The sequence below is a fragment of the Muscardinus avellanarius genome (assembly GCF_963383645.1).
Source record: "Muscardinus avellanarius genome assembly, chromosome: 16".
Lineage (NCBI taxonomy): Eukaryota > Metazoa > Chordata > Mammalia > Rodentia > Gliridae > Muscardinus > Muscardinus avellanarius.
The window spans coordinates 394800-413344 of NC_137802.1; the positions used below are offsets into that span (position 1 = coordinate 394800).

The 18545-nt window shown below is 51.9% G+C and overlaps 1 protein-coding gene across 1 annotated transcript; it reads left to right on the plus strand.

Moving 5' to 3' along the window:
* Window positions 1-3677: 3677 nt before the first annotated feature.
* Window positions 3678-16471, plus strand: ACER1 (alkaline ceramidase 1; the record flags this gene model as incomplete). The annotated part of the gene is made up of 6 exons (XM_080712276.1): window positions 3678-3770; window positions 12259-12373; window positions 12448-12589; window positions 14189-14326; window positions 16067-16204; window positions 16300-16471. The coding sequence occupies 6 exons, from the start codon at window positions 3678-3680 to the stop codon at window positions 16469-16471; spliced, it is 798 nt and encodes a 265-aa protein (XP_080568402.1).
* Window positions 16472-18545: the final 2074 nt, after the last annotated feature.

Genomic DNA, 18545 nt, shown 5'->3' on the forward strand with positions numbered 1-18545 from the left:
TAATACACTTTTTACTTTAATCGTAAACTGCTGGGCGTGGTGACACATGCCCATCTCCCAGTACTTGAGAGGCTGAGACGAGAGGACCACAGGTTCGAGGACAGCCTCAGCAAATAGTGAGACTTTGTTTCAAAACAAACTAAAAAGGGTTGGGGGAGCTGGGTGTGGTTGGCACAGGCTTGTAATCCCAGTACTTGGAGGCTGAGACAGGAGGATCGCGCAGGTTCGAAGCCAGCCTCGGCTACTTAGTGAGGCTCTCAGCAACTTAGTGAGACCGTTTCCAAATAAAATATAAAATAGGTCTGGGAGTGTAGCCCAGAGGTAGAAAAGCCTCTGGGTTCCACCCCTAGTACCACAAAAATTAAATAAAATAAAGAATAAAAAAATAGGGCTGGGAGTGTGACTCAGAGGTGGAAGCCCCTGGGTTCCATCCCCAGTGCCACAAAATACTGCTGCTGCTGCTGCTGCTGCTGCTGTTAGAGGGAAGCCCCATGCACACAGCACGCGGCTCCCAGGCGGTAGCACCTTTTGTTGTTGTTGTTTTGTTTTATGGTACTGGGGTGGAACCCAGGGGCTTTTCTCCCTCCGGGCTACACTCCCGGACCTATTTTATATTATATTTGGAAACAGGGTCTCACTAAGCTGCTGAGAGCCTAAGTAGCTGAGGCTGGCCTCGAACCCGCGCGATCCTCCTGTCTCAGCCTCCCAAGCGTGGGATTACGAGCGTGCGGCACCACGCCCGGCTTGGTGGCGTCTTACATAACTATACAGTTTCAAAACCAGATCGGCACTGATGCGAGCTGTGGAACACATTCAGATTTCCACAGCTTCAGTAAGCTTCCTGACGTACGTTTGTGCAATCTCATTCTGCCCAGAGGTTTGTGTAACCACTGCAATTACAGAGCCGAAATCCATTTCTGTGCAAAGGAAGCTTTGCAGCCCTAACCTCAGAATGGAAAGCGGAACCCTGGCATGAGGACAGACCTGTGTTAAAATAAATACAATGTCAACAATTAGCTGAATGTATTTAAGGGGATTCTGCAACAAGCTGAGAGGTCTGTGTCCAACAGATTGTTACTGAGTATAAAACGCGCTTGCGCTGAGAGCCGGGCGTGGTGGGCACGCTTGTCACACCAGCATCTGGGAGGCCGAGGCACTGGGTTCAACCCCCAGGAACCCGCTGCCCTGCCAAAATAATTGAAGAGGGCCGGGCGTGGTGGGCACGCTTGTCATCCCCGCGCTGGGGAGGCTGAGACAGGAGGATCGCGCAGGTTCGAAGCCAGCCTCTGCGACTTAGTGATGCTCTCAGCAACTCAGTGAGACCCTGTTTCCAAATAAAGTATAAAACAGGTCTGGGAGTATAGCCCGGAGGTAGAAAGCCCCTGGTTCCACCCCTAGTACCACCAAAATAATAATATAATAATTAATAATAATAATAGTAATAATAATAATTGAAGAGTATAGGAAGTGAACCCCTCTTTTTTTAATTCTCAGTAGTGGGAAGGACTCAGGATGTTTTTTTTTTTTTTTTGGTGGTACTGGGAATTGAACCCAGGGGCACTCTACCCCTGAACTTACACCTCAGCTCTTTGAATTTTTATTTATATATTCACTTGGTACTGGGGATGGAACCCAGGGGCATTCTGCCTCTGAGCTACACTCCAGCCCTATTTTATATTCTTTATTTTGAAACAGGGTCTCACTAAGTTGCAGAGGGCCTCGCTAAGCCGCTGAGGCCGTCCACGACCCGCCATCCTCCTGTCTCAGCCTCCCGAGTGCTGGGATGACGAGCGTGTGTCAGCACGCCCGGCTTTTATGTTTTCTTTGACAGAACCTCACAGAGTTGCTGAGGCAGTACGGAGGCTGGCTTCGCAGCGAGCCTGCAGCTCGGCCTCGCCTGCACGCACACTCACGACCTCCCCCGACCCGGCCGTGCCGCAGGCTGGCTGCCTCTGCCTCCTGTCACCTCTGTAACAGTCCTGCGTGTCCACATCATCTTCTAGCACAGGTGTGCAACTTGAGCTCTGGAGAGGGGAGTTCGCTTGCCCGAGGCACACGGCCAGTGGACTGCAGGAGGCCGACTTCCCGTCCACACTCAGCTCCACGCTGCCCTGGGAGCCAGGGCCGCAGACTGTGGGCCTGGAAGTCACAGGCGGCTGCTCTCAAGATGCCACCTGGCTGAAGATGGCATATCCCCAAAATACAGGGCCTTCTCAAAAGTGTGCGTGCGTGCGTGCGTGCGTGCGTGCGTGCGTGTGTGTGTGGGGGGTATTGAAGATAACTTTGAGTTACACCACCAGCCTGATTTTCTCTTTTTTTTTTCTTTTTTTTTTTTTTGGTGGTACTCGGGGTAGAACCCAGGGGCTTTCTACCTCCGGGCTACACTCCCAGACCTTTTTATATTTTATTTGGAAACAGGGTCTCACTGAGTTGCTGAGAGCCTCGCTAAGTAGCTGAGGCTGCCTTCGAACCCGTGCGATCCTCCTGTCTCAGCCTCCCAAGCGCGGGGATTTTTTTTTTTTTTTTTTTTTTTTTTTTTTTGCGGATCTGAGAATGGAGCCCAGGGGCATTCTACCTCCGAGCGACACCCCCAGCCCTATTTTTTGTTCTTTATTTTGAAACAGGGCCTCACTGAGTTGCAGAGGGCCTCGCTAAGTAGCTGAGGCTGTCCGCGAACCGCGATCCTCAGGTCTCAGCCTCATCCCAGTGCTGGCTTGCCAGGCGTGCGCCCCACACCCGCTTCTCTCTCCTCAATTTGATAAAATCCCTTCGGTTTCCTCTTTTCTCTCTGGCTCCCACCAGGTATGATGGTACAGAACTTGAGAGGCTGAGAAAGGAGGATCTCAAGTCCAAGGCCAGCCTCAGCAACTTGGTAAGATCCTGTTAAAAAAAAAAAATACGCCGCTGGAAGCCGGGCGTGGTGGCACATGCTTGTAATCCCAGTACTTGGGAGGCTGAGACAGGAAGATTGCAGGTTCAAAGACAGCCTCAGCAATTTAGTGAGGCTCTTAGCAAAGTTTTCAAATAAAGGATAAAAACAGGGCTGGGGGTGGAGCTCTGGGGTAGAATGCCCCTGGGTTCCAGCCCCAGTACTGCAAAATAAATAAATAAATAAATAATAAATTCAGTCAGGTTTGGTAGCCTACATTTGTAATCCCAGCACTGGGGAGGCTGTTTGCGGACAGCCTCAGCTACTTAGTGAGGCCCTCCGCAACTCAGTGAGACCCGGTTTCAAAATAAGGAATAAGAAATAGGTCTGGGGTGTAGCTTGGAGGCCGAATGCCCCTGGGTTCCATCCCCAGTACTGCAAGTAACAAAATAAAATAAATGAAAGAGAAAAATAAAGTAGGGCTGCGAGTGTTGTGTTGGGGCTCATGCCCCAATGCCACACACGCACACACACACGCACACGCACACGCAATCAGCCGGCACCTGGTGCCCGCAGCGCGGTGGGAGGGGGCCTCTGCGTCCACCCGTGCCAGCTGACTTGTCTCAGCCCCAGGGTGATGCCCAAGGCCACTGCGGCGCGCGGTACCAGCTGGGCCGCCCTGGTGCAATCGCGAGCCGCCCAGCAGGTTTTTCCTCCCTGGCCGTCTCCCTGCTCGCCCGGCCGGCTCCCACACTCACTCGCCCGGCCGCGGACCGGCGTCGGGCACAGGTGCCGGCGCTGCGGGACTATGCCCAGCATCTTGGCGTACCAGAGCTCCGAGGTGGACTGGTGCGAGAGCAACTTCCAGTACTCGGCCCTGGTGGCTGAGTTCTTCAACACGGTGAGTGAGCGGAGCACGGTGGCGGGTTCGAGACCCGGCTCCGCCACCTCCCGCGGGCAGTGCACGGTCCCTGGCTGAGCCCTCATGGCGTGGTGGGGCGCTGGCTCTCCCCCACCCCGGGGTCGTGAGTTGGCGTTGAGATCTGTAGGAAGAGGGGGGGTCTGTGATGTCCCTGAGCCAGGGCGCTGATGTATTTGCACCGGGTGATGGTGAGGTCATGGGGGCACCCAGAGGAAGCGTTGATCACGGAAGGCTTCCTGCAGGAGGCTGCAGTGTTCAGTCTCCTTCTCAGCTGTACCTCCAGAAACTTTTCCCAGGACAGTGTGTGTGTGTGTGTGTGTGTGTGTGTGTGTGTGTGTGTGTGTGTGTGTGTTACTGAGGACTGAACTCAGAGGCATTCTACTGCCAAGATCCTCCCTGCTCTATTTTTTTACTTCTTTTTCTTTTCTTTTATTCTCTTTTCTTTTCTTTTCTTTTTGCAGTACTGGGGATGGAATTCAGGGGATTCTACCTCCAAGCTACACCCACCCTTATTTTTTATTCTTTATTTTTCTTTATTATTATTATTAATTTTTTTTGCAGGTCTGGGGATGGAACCCAGGGGCATTCAACCTCTGAGCTACACCCCTTGCCCTGTTTTTTATTCTTTCTTTTGAAACCTCTGAGTTGCAGAGGGCCTCACTCAGTAGCTGAGGTTGTCCGCGAACCGCGATCCTCCCGTCTCAGCCTCCCAAATGCTGGGATGACAAGCGTGCGCCACCACGCCTGGATTCTTTTATTCTTTATTTTTGAAACCGGGTCTCACTGAGTTGCAGAGGCCTCACTAAGTAGCCGAGGCTGTCCGCGAACCGCGATCCTCCCGTCTCAGACTCCCGCATGCTGGGATGACGAGCGCGCCCACCGCGCCTGGCTCCCTACTTCTTATTTATTTAGTTATTTTATTATTTTTTTCTGAGCTATACCCCAGCCCTAATTTATTTTTATTTTGAAACAGGGATTCACTAAGTTGCCAAGGTGGACCTCAGAGTTGCAATCCTCCTGTCTCAGCCTCCCACACTCTAGGGTTACAGGTGCCGACGACCATGTCCATCTGGGCTGTCCAGTCTTTAGCACTGAAAGGCCGTCTCCAGGGCAGTAAGATGGCCAGACGTGTGTCTCCAGGTGCTGCTCTAGCCCGACAGCAGAAACACCCAAACACCGAGTGCAGGTGCCTTACCTGGGGCCACAGTAAGCCACACAGACAGATGAACACCTGCTGTGTGCTTTACTGTGCTGGGCCGCGGACTAAACATTTCACCAGAAAAATGGCGTGTGATTTTGGGGGCATCGATATAACATTCATCCAACCCAGTGTGGTGGCGCATGCTGTAATCCCAGCACTTGGGAGGCTGAGATAGGAGGATGGCAGTTCAAGGCCAGCCCCAGCTACTTAGTGAGGCCCTCTGCAACTCAGTGAGACCCTGTTTCAAAATAAAGAATAAAAAGTAGGGTGGGAGTGTCGCTCAGAGGAGAATGCCCCTGGGTTCCATCCCCAGTACTGTTTAAAAAAAAAAAAAAAGCCGACCCCCATCTTGCTAAGTTGCTGCTTGCTGTGGCTTCTGTCCCATGTGGCCACCCAGTCCCTTCCTGGGGAGGGAGTACCAGGGATGGAACCCAGGGCCATTCTACCTCCAAGCAATACCCATAGCCCTGTTTTATTAATTTTTTATTTTTATTTATTTATTTATTTATTTATTTTTGGTGGTACTGGGGATGAAACCTAGAGGGTTTCTACCTCTGGGCTATACTCCCAGACCTTTTTTTAAATATTTTATTTGGAAACAGGGTCTCACTAAGTTCCTGAGAGCCTCACTAAGTAGCTGAGGTTGGCTTCGAACCCGTGTGATCCTCCTGTTTCAGCCTCCCAAGCACGGGGATTACAGGCGTGCACCACCACGCCCGGCTTAATTTTTTATTTTTAGTTTTTTTGTGGTACTAGGGGTGGAGCGTAGGGGCATTCTACCTCCAAGCTGCACCCCAGCCCTATTTTTTATTCTTTATTTGGAAACAGGGTCTCACTGAGTTGCAGAGGCCTCACTAAGTAGCTGAGGCTGTCCATGAACCGTGATCCTCAGGTCTCAGCCTCTGGAATACTGGGATGACAAGCGTGTGCCACCATGCTGGGCTTTTTTTTTTTTTTTTTTTTGGTGGTACTGGGGTTCCTGGAAACCCTTCTACCTCTGGGTTACACTCCCAGACCTATTTTATACTTTTATTTGTAAACAGGGTCTCTTAAGCCAGCACGGCTGGCTTCGAACCTGTGCGATCCTCCTGTCTCTGCCTCCCAAGCTTGGGGATGACAAGCGTGCACCACCACGCCCGGCATTTTTTCTTTTTTAGTGAATCTTGCTAAACGCTGAGGCTGGCCTTGAACCTGCGCTCCCCCTGTCTCATCCTCCGAGTCCTAGGGTGACAGGCTCACGTCTAACTCTCTCTTAGATGTTCGGCTCCACAGCATAGGGAACCTCCTAGTGAAGGCAGGCGTTGGGAGATGGGCAGGAGTCTGGGGCCGACGGGAGAGAGGAGAGGAGAGGAGAGGAGAGGAGAGGAGAGGAGAGGAGAGGAGAGGAGGGACAGAGGCTGTTGAAGAAGCCGGCAGTGCAGCCTCCAACACCCTCCACGCGGCTCCAGGCCCTGCTTCCAGCCGGCTGGCCCCTGGGTGCTGGGTGGTCCAGGGGAAGCATCCCTCTCTCAGCCCGTCAACATGCGGTGGCAGGACCAGGAGCTCTGGGCTACGCCTGGACGGGGCCTCCCACGCCTCCCTCTCCTGCCTCCTCTTCACTCACATCCCTGCCAAGAGCAAGCAACAACGGGGCGTGGTGGTGAACTCGTCATCCCGCTACTTGGGCGGCTGAGGCAGGAGGATCCCTGGTTAGAGGCCAGCCTCAGCAACTTAGCGAGACCCTCCGTAATTTAGTGGGAACCTGCTTCAAAATAAAAAATATAGCCGGGCGTGGTGGCACCCGCTTATAATCCCAGCATTCGGGAGGCTGAGACCGGAGGATCGCGGTTTGCGGCCAGCCTCAGCTACTTAGTGAGGCCCTCCGCAATTTAGTAAGACCTTGTTTCAAAATACAGAATGAAAAATAGGGCAAAGGGTGTAGCTCAGAGGTCAAATGCCCCTGGGTTCTATCCCCAAACCTGCAAAAAAATAAAGAATTAAAAAAATAGGGCCAGGGGTGTAGCTCGGAGGTAGAATGCCCCTGGGTTCCATCCTCTGTACCACAAAAACTAAAACAAAACGAAACCCACAAAGAGTAAGGGTGGCCGATGAGGCCTGACCGAGCTAATCCTTCTACCCATCAAGCTGGAGTTATGGGTGGAATTTATGAGCTGAGTTTAAGAGTTTGGGTTTTATTTATGGAAACCACAGGCCTGTTTTATTTATTTATTTAATTATTTTGTAATTTTTGCGGGTCTGGAGATGGAACCCAGCGGCGTTCAACCTCCGAGCTCCACCCACAGCCCTATTTTTTATTCTTTATTTGGAAACAGGGTCTCACTGAGTTGCAGAGGGCCTCGCTAAGTAGCTGAGGCTGGCCGCGAACGGTGATCCTCCGGTCTCAGCCTCCCGAGTGCTGTGATGACAAGCGTGTGCCACCGCACCCAGCAACACAGGCCTGTTTTAAATGGAGGTATCTGAGTTCCGGGAACTGGTTGGGTCGGCGTCTCTAGGCAGGTGTGCGTGTGCCTGATGGCTGGGGTTTACCTGGGGCACCGGGTTTGCTGGGCTGTGGGTACCTCACACAAATGGGAGGCTGGCTGGGCTGGGACGCGGTGATTAGTGCTTGCCTACCACGTGCCAGGCCCTGGGTTCCACCCGGGGTAGAGGGAGAGGGAGAAGGAGGGGGGGAGAGATGTTGATTCTGGCCAACATTTCTCCCCCCCCCTTTTTGTGGTGCTGTCTATCTCTGAGCTATACCCCCAGCCCTATTTTATTTTTTTATTTTAAAACAGAGTCTCACTAAGTTGCTGAGGGACTTATTAAGTTGCTGAGACCGGCCTCAAAACTGTGACCCTTCTCAGCCTCCCAAATACTAGGATTACAGGTGTTGCCACCACGCTTGACTTAACTATAAGCCTTGAGGGCTCACGTGAACAGTTTCTAGTGCCCCAGATCCTATCCTTTCTCTTTCTTTCTTTCTTTCTTTCTTTCTTTCTTTCTTTCTTTCTTTCTTTCTTTCACAGTACTGGGGATGGTACCAGGGGCATTCTACCTCTGAGCTACACCCCCAGCCCTATTTCTTATTCTTTATTCTGAAACAGGGTCTCACTGAGCTGCAGAGGCCTAAGTAGCTGAGGCTGGCCGCGCACCGCGGTCCTCCTGCCTCAGGCTCCCGAGTGCTGGGGTGACGAGCGTGCGTCCGCGCCCGGCTCCCAGATCCTGTTCTGTGGACACTTTGCTATATCTCCAGGACACTGCCCTCATATGTCTAGTTCTAGAAGCTACCCACCACACCTAAGTTGCCACAGCAAGCCAGGCATGGCGGCTCACGCCTGTCATCCCAGATGGACGGCACGTTCGAAGCCGGCCTTGGCAATTTAGCAAGGCTTTCAGCACCTTAGTGATGCCCTGTGCAAATAAAAAAAATAAAATAGGGCTGGGGTTATAGCCCAGATGTAGAATGCCCTGGCATTCCATCCCTTGCATCATATGAGAGCACACGTGTGTGCGTGCGCACACACACACACACACACACACACACACACATTCCCATAGCCAGTGTGAGAGCAGGACACATCCTTTCCCTTTAAGAGCACATCCTGGAAGCGGCTGTGTGCTCACATCTCATTGGCCAGAACTTAGTCACATGGCCCTGTGTAGCTGCAAGGGAGTCTGGGAAACTTCTGTTCTCTAGGAAAGAGGAGAATCAGGTGAGCTCGGGCTGCTGGTTGCTCCGTCCCTGGCCAGGGCCTCACCTCCTAGAGCGGCGTGTCCCCCAACACGGAACAGAGTCGGTGTGGTTGGTGAGGGCGAAGCGAGGGTCAGGGGGGGTCAGTCCCTACTGTCTGCAGCAAGTGTCATATTCTTGGTGGTCTTGTTGGTTATTACTTGGACTTATTTGTTATTCATCAAACATTCAGCGGAACCTACTAAGCAGTTTCTGCTGCTGCGAGCAGCAGACTGATGTGGCTTGCGAGAGGTGCCCGGTCCTTACTTACTGGCTGTCACGGGGCCGGACCATGTGACCACTCTGAGAATCAGTATCTTCTTCTATGATCCTCTTCTGAAGATGAGAAAAACAGTTCTTGGGATAATGAACTTGGCCGGGGTCTGGACCACGGCACGTGTCTGGCCACAGGGAGACAGGCACCTGATCCACAGATGATTTCAGCAAACAGGCTGTGCAGTTATGGGGCGCTGAGCAGGCGCTGGCTTATCTCCCAGTCTCAGCTTCTTGTCCTCTTTCCCCGGGAATCTTCCTTGGCCATCTCAGCCCACAGGGATATTTCCCTTTTGGCTCAGCCAGCGAATATTGCATAACAAATTACCCTAAAGTGTGGAGGCTTGAAACAAGGATGGCTCTTACTGCATTCAAAATCCATCCACAGCACAGGTGGGGCTTGGCAGGAAAGCCTCCTCTCTGTTCTACTTGGTATCAGCGGGAAGGTGGGGTGGGAGGCCTCTGAGGGCCCAGCTGCTCGCTGGCTCTTGCTCCAGGCTGTGGCAACCGGCTGGGAAGAATCAGATGTTCCCCAGCACCTCTCAAGAATGCTGGGATTGCAGCCGGGCATGGCGGCAAACGCTTGTAATCCCTGCGCTTGGGAGGCTGAGACAGGAGGATCGCACAGGCTCGAAGCCAGCCTCAGCTACTTAGTGAGGCTCTCCGCAACTTAGTGAGACCCTGTTTCCAAATAAAGTATAAAATAGGTCTGGGAGTGTAGCCTGGAGGTAGAAAAGCCCCTGAGTTTCACCCCCAGTACCACACACAGACACACACAAAAATGCTGGGATTACAAGTGTACACCACCACACCCTGATCAAATAGTAATAATGTTTTAAAATGTCTGGGGTGAGCCCAGCATGGTGAGGCACGTTTGTAATCTCAGTACTTAGGAGGCTGAGACAGGAGGATCCGGGTTCGCAGACAGCCTCAGCTACTTAGTGAGGCCCTCTGCAACTTAGTGAGAATCTGTTTCAAAATAAAGAATAAAAACTCAGGCTGGGGTGCAGCTAGGAGGAAGAATGGCCTCTTGTGTGGTGGCAGCTCAGGGCCCCAAAGTCTCACCTGAAGAGAAATCGATGAGAAGAAGGCACAGCTCTTTTTCTGGCCTAACCTGAGAAGTGACAGGACTCCCCCTCCTCCCCTTCCTCCCTGTCCCTTTCTCCCTCCTCCTCCTCCTCTTCCTTCTCATTGTCTTTATTATTTATTTATTTATTTATTTATTTATTTTTATTTTTTGCAGTATTGGGGATGGAACCAAGGGGCATTCTACCTCCCAGCCACACTCCAGCCCTATTTTTTATTCTTTATTTTATTTTTATTTTTTGCGGTACTGGGGATGGAACCCAGTGGCATTCTACCTCCGAGCTACAACCCCAGCCCTATTTTTTATTATTTGAGACAGGGTCTCATTGAGTTGCAGAGGGCCTCACTAAGTAGCTTAGGCTGGCTGCGAACCACAATCTTCCTGTCTCAGCCTCCTAAGAGCATTCTACACCCCAGCCTGTGTGTGTGTGTGTGTGTGTGTGTGTGTGTGTGTGTGTGTGGTGCTGGGGATTGGACCCAGGGACATTCTTCCTCCTAGCTACACCCTAGCCTGATTTTTTTATTCTTTACTTTGAAATGGGATCTCACTAAGTTGCAGAGGGCCTCACTAGATAGCTGAAGCTGTCTGCGAACCTGGATCCTCCTGTCTCAGCCTCCCAAGTACTGGGATTATAAGTGTGTGCCACCATGCCGGGCTCACCCCAGACATCTTTAAAAATTATTACAATTGCCGGGCGTGGTGGCACACGCTTGTAATCCCTGCACTTGGGAGGCTGAAGACAGGAGGATCGCACGGGTTCGAAGCCAGCCTCAGCTACTTAGTGAGGCTCTCAGCAACTTAGTGAGACTCTGTTTCCAAATAAAATATAAGAAAGGTCTGGGAGTATAGCCCAGAGGTAGAAAGCCTATGGGATCCACCCCCAGTACCACCAAAAAAAAAAAAAAAAAAAAATATATATATATATATATATATATATATATATATATATATATATAATATTACTATTGAATCCGGGTGTGGTAGCGCACACTTGTAATCTCAGCATTCAGGAAGCTAAGACAGGAGGTTTGTGATTCCCAGAAAGCCTCAGCTACTTAGTGAGGCCCTTTGCAGCTCAGTGAGACCCTATTTCTAAATAAAGAATAAAAAATAGGGCTGGGGGTGTTGCTCGGAGGTAGACTGCCCCTGGGTTCCATCCCCAGTACCGCCAAAAAAAAAAAAAGAAAAAGAAACAATTTCTTTTTTTTTTTTTTGGCGGTACTGGGGGTGGAACCCAGAGGCTTTCTACCTCCAGGCTCTACTCCCAGACCTTTTTTATATTTTATTTGGAAACAGGGTCTCACTAGGTTGCTGAGAGCCTCACTAAGTAGCTGAGGCTGGCTTCGAACCTGTGCGATCCTCCTGTCTCCGCCTCCCCAGCGCGGGGATGACAAGCGTGCCCACCACGCCCGGCACTATTGGTTTTCAAACAGGGTCTTGCTAGGTTTCTGAAAGTCTGTCTGAGTTTCCAAGGCTGTTCTCCAACCTGGGATCCTCCTGTCTCCGCCTCCCAAGAACTGGGATTGCAGATGTATGTCACCACACCAGGCTGTCCTGTAGACTGACTGACTTACTTATTACTTATTAATTAATTATTTTGCAGTACTGGGGATGGAATCCAGGGGCATTCTACCTCTGAGCTGCACCCCCAGTCCTATTTTTTATTCTTTTTGAAACAGGTTCTCGCTGAGTTGCGGAGGGCCTCGCTAAGCAGCTGAGGCTGGCCACAAACCGCGATCCTCCTGTCTCAGCCTCCGCAATGCTGGGATGACAAGTGTGAGCCCCCACGCCTGGTATCCTGTAGCCTTTCAATGATCTCAGAATGACTTATAAAACATGATAGCCAGGCATGGAAGCACATGCTTAGAAAAGTCTGAGACGGGAGGACCGCAGGTTTGAGGCCAGCCTTGGCAACGAGGCAGAACTCTCAGCAACTTAGCGAGGCCCCCGTTTTCCAAATAAGACATAAAATCGGGCTGGGGCTATAGCTCAGAGGTTGCGTGTGCTTGGGTTCCATCCCCAGACCAGCAGCCAACCAACCCATCAATCAGTCAATCAGCCAATCACAGTAAATACAGGGAAAGGTCAGCGGCAGGGCCGGCGGGTGAGGCTGGTGGGCCATCTCGGGGGATTCTCTGCAGGCTGAGGACGGTGGGCCGCCTCGCCCGCGGTCTGACGGCCCGCGCCTCTCCTGCAGTTCAGCAATGTCCCGTTCTTGGTCTTCGGCCCGCTCCTGATGTTCCTGATGCGGCCCTACATCCAGAAACGCTCTCCCTACATCTCCAGCACGCTGGTGCTCTTTGTGGCCATAGGTAGGCGGGCGCCGGGGCGGGCAGGTGAGGTGGCACGGCGCGGGCTCACGCCTCCCTCCCTCCCCGCCGCGCAGGCCTGTCCTCCATGTACTTCCACATGACGCTCAGCTTCCTGGGCCAGATGCTGGACGAGATCTCCATCCTGTGGCTGCTGGCCAGCAGCTACTGCATCTGGATGCCCCGGTGCTACTTCCCGGCCTTCCTCCACGGGAACAGGTGAGCTCTGCCAACCCGCCGCGGGCCGGGCTCCCTCCCTGACTGCCCGGCTTACCCGGGCGCCAGAGACCTCTCCCCTATCCCACGCGATATACAGAGCGTGTGTGTGTGTGTGTGTGTGCGCGCGCGCGTGCGTGCGTGCGTGCGTGTGTGTGTGTGTGTGTGTGTGTGTTACTGGGATGGAATCCAGGGGTGTGCTATCACTGAGCTACAGTGGAGGGGTATTGGGGGTTGAACCCAGGGGCATTCTTTTTTTGGGTGGGTACTGGAGATGGAACCCAGGGGCATTCTACCTCCAAGTTATACCCCAGCCCAATTTTCTATTCTTTTTTTTTTTTTTTTTTTTTTTTGCGGTACTAGGGGTGGAACCCAGGGGCATTCTACCTCCGAGCTACACCCTTGGTCCTATTTTTTTAGTCTTTTTATAATTTTTTTTGAAACAGGGTCTCACTGAGTTGCAATGGGCCTCACCAAGTAGCTGAGGCTGTCCGCAAACTGTGATCCTCCTGTCTCAGCCTCCCGAATGTTGGGAGTACAAGCATGTGCCAACAGGCCTGGCCCTAGGGGCATTCTTCCTCTGAGTGACACCCCTAGCCCTATTTCAGTTTATTTTTATTTATTTATTTATTTATTTATTTATTTATTTTTGCGATACTGGGGATGGAACTCAGGGGTATTCTACCTCCAAGCTACACCCCCAGCCCTATTTTTTATTTTTTATTTGGAAACAGGTGCTCACTAAGTTGCAACGGGCCTCCCTAAGTAGCTGAAGCTGTCCATGAACCGTGATCCCCTGTCTCGGCCTACCAAATGCTGAGATTGCAAGCAGTTTTATTTTTGAAACAGGGTCTCGCTAGGTTGCTGAGGGTGTCACTACTTGCTGAGGCTTTTCTCTAACCTGCAACCCTCCTGTCCCAGCCTCTCGAGTACCGGGATTGCAGGCATGAGCCAATATACCCGCTTTATTTATTTTTATTATTATTTTTGTGTGAGTGTGCGGTACTGGGGATTGAACCCAGAGGCATTCAACCTTTGAGCTACACCCCCAGACCAACTTTATGTCTTCTTTGTAAACAGGGTCTAGCTAAGCCGGGCCTGGTGGCGCACGTCTGTAATCCCCGAGCTTGGGAGGCGGAGACAGGAGGATCGCACAGGTTCGAAGCCAGCCTCAGCTGTCTTAAGAGCCCCTGTCTCCAAATAAAATATAAAATAGGTCTGGGAGTGTAGCCCGGAGGAAGAAGGCCCCTGGGTTCCATCCGCAGTGTCACAAAACAAAAAACAACAACAAAAAAGGGTCTAGCTAGGTTAACGAGTCTCACCGGTGACTGAACCTGCGATCCTCCTGTCTCGGCCTCCCAAACCCTGGGATTAGAGTGTGCGGACCACCGCGCCCGGCTCTCTCGCCTGGAACCTTGGCCGGCCTTCCTGACCCCCGAGCCCCTCTCTCCATCCTACCCAGCGGGAAGCTGGGGCCTCTCCGAGTCCAGCTGGGCAACCCAGGGTCCCCTTTTCTTACCCTCTCTGACCAAAGATGACCAAGTCTGGTCCTCGCCCTCCTCCCAACACTCACCCGCCGCTGAGCCCGTTCCTCTCGGTCAGGGCCCTGTTCACCTACCTGGTAGTCGGGACTACCACGACGAGCACCTTCCTGACTTTCCTGAGGCCCACGGTCAACGCCTACGCCCTCAACAGCATCGCTCTGCACATCCTGTACATTGTACGCCTGGAGTACAAGAAGTGAGTGCTGCGCGTGCGCGCTCGCCTCCCCCTCCCTCCTCCCTCCTCCCTCCTCCCGCCTCCCCTTCCCCCTTCCCCTCCCTCCTCCCGCCTCCCTCCTCCCCCTCCCTCTTCCCTCCTCCCTCCTCCCTCCACCCTCCTCCCTCCTCCCTCCTCCCGCCTCCCCTTCCCCCTTCCCCTCCCTCTTCCCTCCTCCCTCCTCCCCCTCCCTCTTCCCTCGTCCCCCTCCCTCCTCCCCCTCCCTCTTCCCTCCTCCCCCTCCCTCCTCCCTTTCTTCCTTCTTTCCTGGTACTGGGGATGGAACCCAGGGGTATTCTGCCTCTGAGCTACGCCCCAGCCCTATTTTGTTTTTAATTCTTTATTTTGAAACAGGGTATCACTGAGTTACAAAGGGCCTAATAGCTGAGCTAAGGAATAGCTGAGGCTGTCTGTGAAGCAGAATCCTCCTGTCTCGGCCTCCCAAATGCTGGGATTACAAGCATTGAACACCACACCTGGCTGGCTTCAGTCTTTCTTTTTTCTTTCTTTTTCTTCTCTTTCTTTCCTTCCTTCTTCTTCTTCTTCTTCTTCTTCTTCTTCTTCTTCTTCTTCTTCTTCTTCTTCTTCTTCTTCTTCCTTTTTTTTTTTGTGGTCCTGGGGATGGACTCCAGAGGCTTTCTACCTCCAGGTTATACTCCCAGACCTATTTTGTATTTTATTTGGAAACAGGGTCTTGCTACGTTGCTGAGAGGCTCAATCAGTAGCTGAGGCTGGCTTCGAACCTAACCCAGTACTTGGGGATTACAAGCATGCGCCACCACGCCTGGCTCCTTTTTTCTTTCGTGTGTGTGTGTGTGTGTGTGTTACTTGGATAGAGTCCAGGAGCATTCTACCTTTTGAGCTATACATCCAGCCCTATTTTATTTTTAATTTTAAAACGGGGTCTCACTAAGTTACTGAGGCTGTCCTTGAACCTGTGATCCTCCTGTCTCAGCCTCCCAAGTATTGGGATGACAGATGTGTTTCACCGCTTCTGGCTTTATTTTTTAGTTTTGAAACGGGGTCTCATTAGTCAGGTGTGGTGGTACAGGCCTGTCATCCCAGTACTTGGAAGCCTGAGACAGGAGGATCGCGGTTTTGAGGACAGCCTCAGCAAGTAGTGAAACTCTCAGGAACCTACCAAGACCCTGTTTCAAAATAAAAATACAAATAGCCAGGCATGGTGGTACACACTTGTAATCCCAGCTTTCGGGAGGCTGAGACAGGAGGATCTGGGTTCGAGACCAGCCTCCGTTACTACTTAGTGAAACTCTTTGCAACTCAGTGAGACCCTGTTTCAAAATAAAGAATAAAAAATAGGACTAGGGGTGTAGCTCGGAGGTAGAATGCCTCTGAGTTCCATCCCCAGTACTCCCCCCAAAATAAAATAAAAATAAATAAAATAAATAAAATAAAAATCAGGCTGAAGGTGTATCTCAGAGGTAGAATGCCCCTGGATTTTTATCCCCAATACCACAAAAACAAAAACAAACCCAAAACAGGGTCTCGCTAAGTAGCTGAGGCTGGCCTTGAACATCTTCCTGTCTCAGCTTCCCAAGCTCTGGGATATCAGGCACACACCACCACGCCCGGTTTCTTGCCCCCTTAATCCCTGCCCTTTCCCTCCTCCCAGAGTCGGGCAGTGTCTCCTTGGATGGAGGAATTTCCCATCATCCCCTGCAGGCGCGTGGTCCGAGCCGCTCTCTCCCCCTCCCTCCCTAGGACCAAGGACAAGGAGCTGCGGCACATGATGGAGGTCTCCGTGTTCCTGTGGGCCTGCGCCCTGGCCAGCTGGCTCAGCGACCGCCTGCTCTGCAGTTTTTGGCAGTGGATCCACTTCTCCTACCTGCACAGCGTCTGGTGAGCACCTCGGGGCCAGGCCCCCAGCACCAGAGGGGACTGGGTGGCGCGTGGGCGCTGGACCCAGACGTTCCCTTGTCTCCTGCTTCTCCCAGGCACCTCCTCATCAGTCTCACCTTCCCTTACTGCCTGGTCACCATGGCGTTGCTGGACGCCATCTATGAGCTGCCAGACCACACCATCAAAGTCCGCTACTGGCCGCAGGACACTTGGCTCGTGGGGCTGCCTTACGTGGAGATCCAGGGGGACAGTGACAAGAACTGCTGATGCCTACCGGCCACTGGCCGGGGACGTGTCTTGGATGAAAACCCGGCCCGGGGTCACCAGAGGCTCCTCATCTCTGTCCCTTCCCTGTGAGCCTCGGCCTGTCCCACCCGGAGGCAGGGGATGAGCTTCCTGATGCCTCTACACACACAGCAGTCCGGCAGCCGCAGGGAGCGCCTCAGCTGGCTCCTCTTCCATTTCCTCTTCTGTGTCCACAGCCTCCCAATGGCCACTGTCACACAGCCGGTGGGACTGGATCACTGGGCATTAGGATGACTGGGTGCTGCAGCACCTGCTTGGGATGGTCCCAGGCCTGGGCTTGGGCTCCGCATCTTGTATATTTTGGTGGTCACTAAAGGCTGAGACAGGAGGATTGCAGGCTTGAGGCCAGCCTCAGCAACTTAGTGAGACTCTGTGCACTTGTAATCCCAACATTTTAGAGGCTGAGACAGGAGGATGGCAGGTTTGCAGCCAGCCTCAGCTAGTTAGCAAGGTCCTCTGCAATTTAGTAAGACCCTGTTTCAAAATAAATAATTAAAAATAGGAGCCGGGCATGCTGGCACACGCTTGTGATCCCCGCGCTGGGGAGGCTGAGACAGGAGGATCGCGCAGGTTCGAAGCCAGCCTCAGCTACTTAGTGAGGCTCTCAGCAACTCAGTGAGACCCTGTTTCCAAATAAAATATAAAATAGGTCTGGGAGTATAGCCCGGAGGTAGAATGTCCCTGGGTTCCATCCCCAGTACTGCAAAAAAAAAAAAATATATATATATATGTATGTATGTATGTATATGTATATATATGTGTGTGTGTGTGTGTGTATATATATATATATATATATATATATATATATATATATATATTTAAGTTAAAAAATAAGAGTTGGGAGTCGTGGCACATGCTTGTAATCCCAGCATTTGGTAGGCTGAGACAGGGGGATCACAGGTTTGGAACCAGCCTCAGCTATTTAGCTCTGTAACTGTTTCAAATAAAGGATTAAAAATAGGGCTGGGGTGTATCTTGGAGGTAGAATGCCCCTGGGTTCTATCCCCAGTACCACAAAATAAGTAAATAAATAAAAAATTAAATAATAAATAGGGTGAGGAAGCCGGGCGTGGTGGCGCACGCTCGTCATCCCAGCACTCGCGAGGTTGAGACTGGAGGATCGCGGTTCGCGGACAGCCTCAGCTACTTAGTGAGGCCCTCTGCAACTCAGTGAGACCCGGTTTCAAAATAAAGAATAAAAATAGGGCAGGGGGTGTAGCTCGGAGGTCAAATGCCCCTGAGTTCCATTCCCAGACCCGCCAAAAAAAAAAAAAAATAGGGTGAGGATATGGCTCAGAGGTAGAAGGAGGCCCCTGGGTTCAATCCTCAGTTCCACAAAAGAGAAAAAGATGCTTTGGACCTATGCTTAGGCGGGACAGCGTTCCTGGTGTTTGGGGGCATTCCAGAGACCAGACCTGACTTCAGGGCACCCCATCACACCCCTGAGCCAGCCCGTGGAGCGCAGGCCTCACTGGCTGGCAGCCGAGGGCCACGTGGATAACCCAGGGGCTGTGGCCTACTGGTTGGGAGGCGCCGGGCCTCTGGTCCAGGCTTTCCCAGCAGTGGTGGGCGGTACAAGAGCTTTTCGTGATGGTGAAGAGTCCAGGGCTGGGGTCAGACACACCTAAGTGTGACTCCCTGCTCAACAGTCTCCTAGTTGCATGATTTTCAAGATGAGATGTGGCCTTGTTTTGAAGCTTGAGCACCTGGTTGAGAAAGAGTGTTCCTTCCCTCATGGGTTTTCTGTGGGAATAATAGTTTAATGATGTGGATCCCTCAGCATGTAGTCTTGCCAACATCATGCATCCATCCATCATTCAATGGTTCATCCATTAATTTATCCATCTGTCCATCCACTATAACTCTATACTCCCATCGAAGTATCTATTCATCCACCTATTGAACTGGCCCCTGACCAACCACCTATCCACCCATCCATCCATCCTCCATCCATCCATCCATCATCCATCCACCCACTGAATTTTCCATTGAACTAACCATCCGTCCATCCATCCATCCAATTTTCCACTGAACC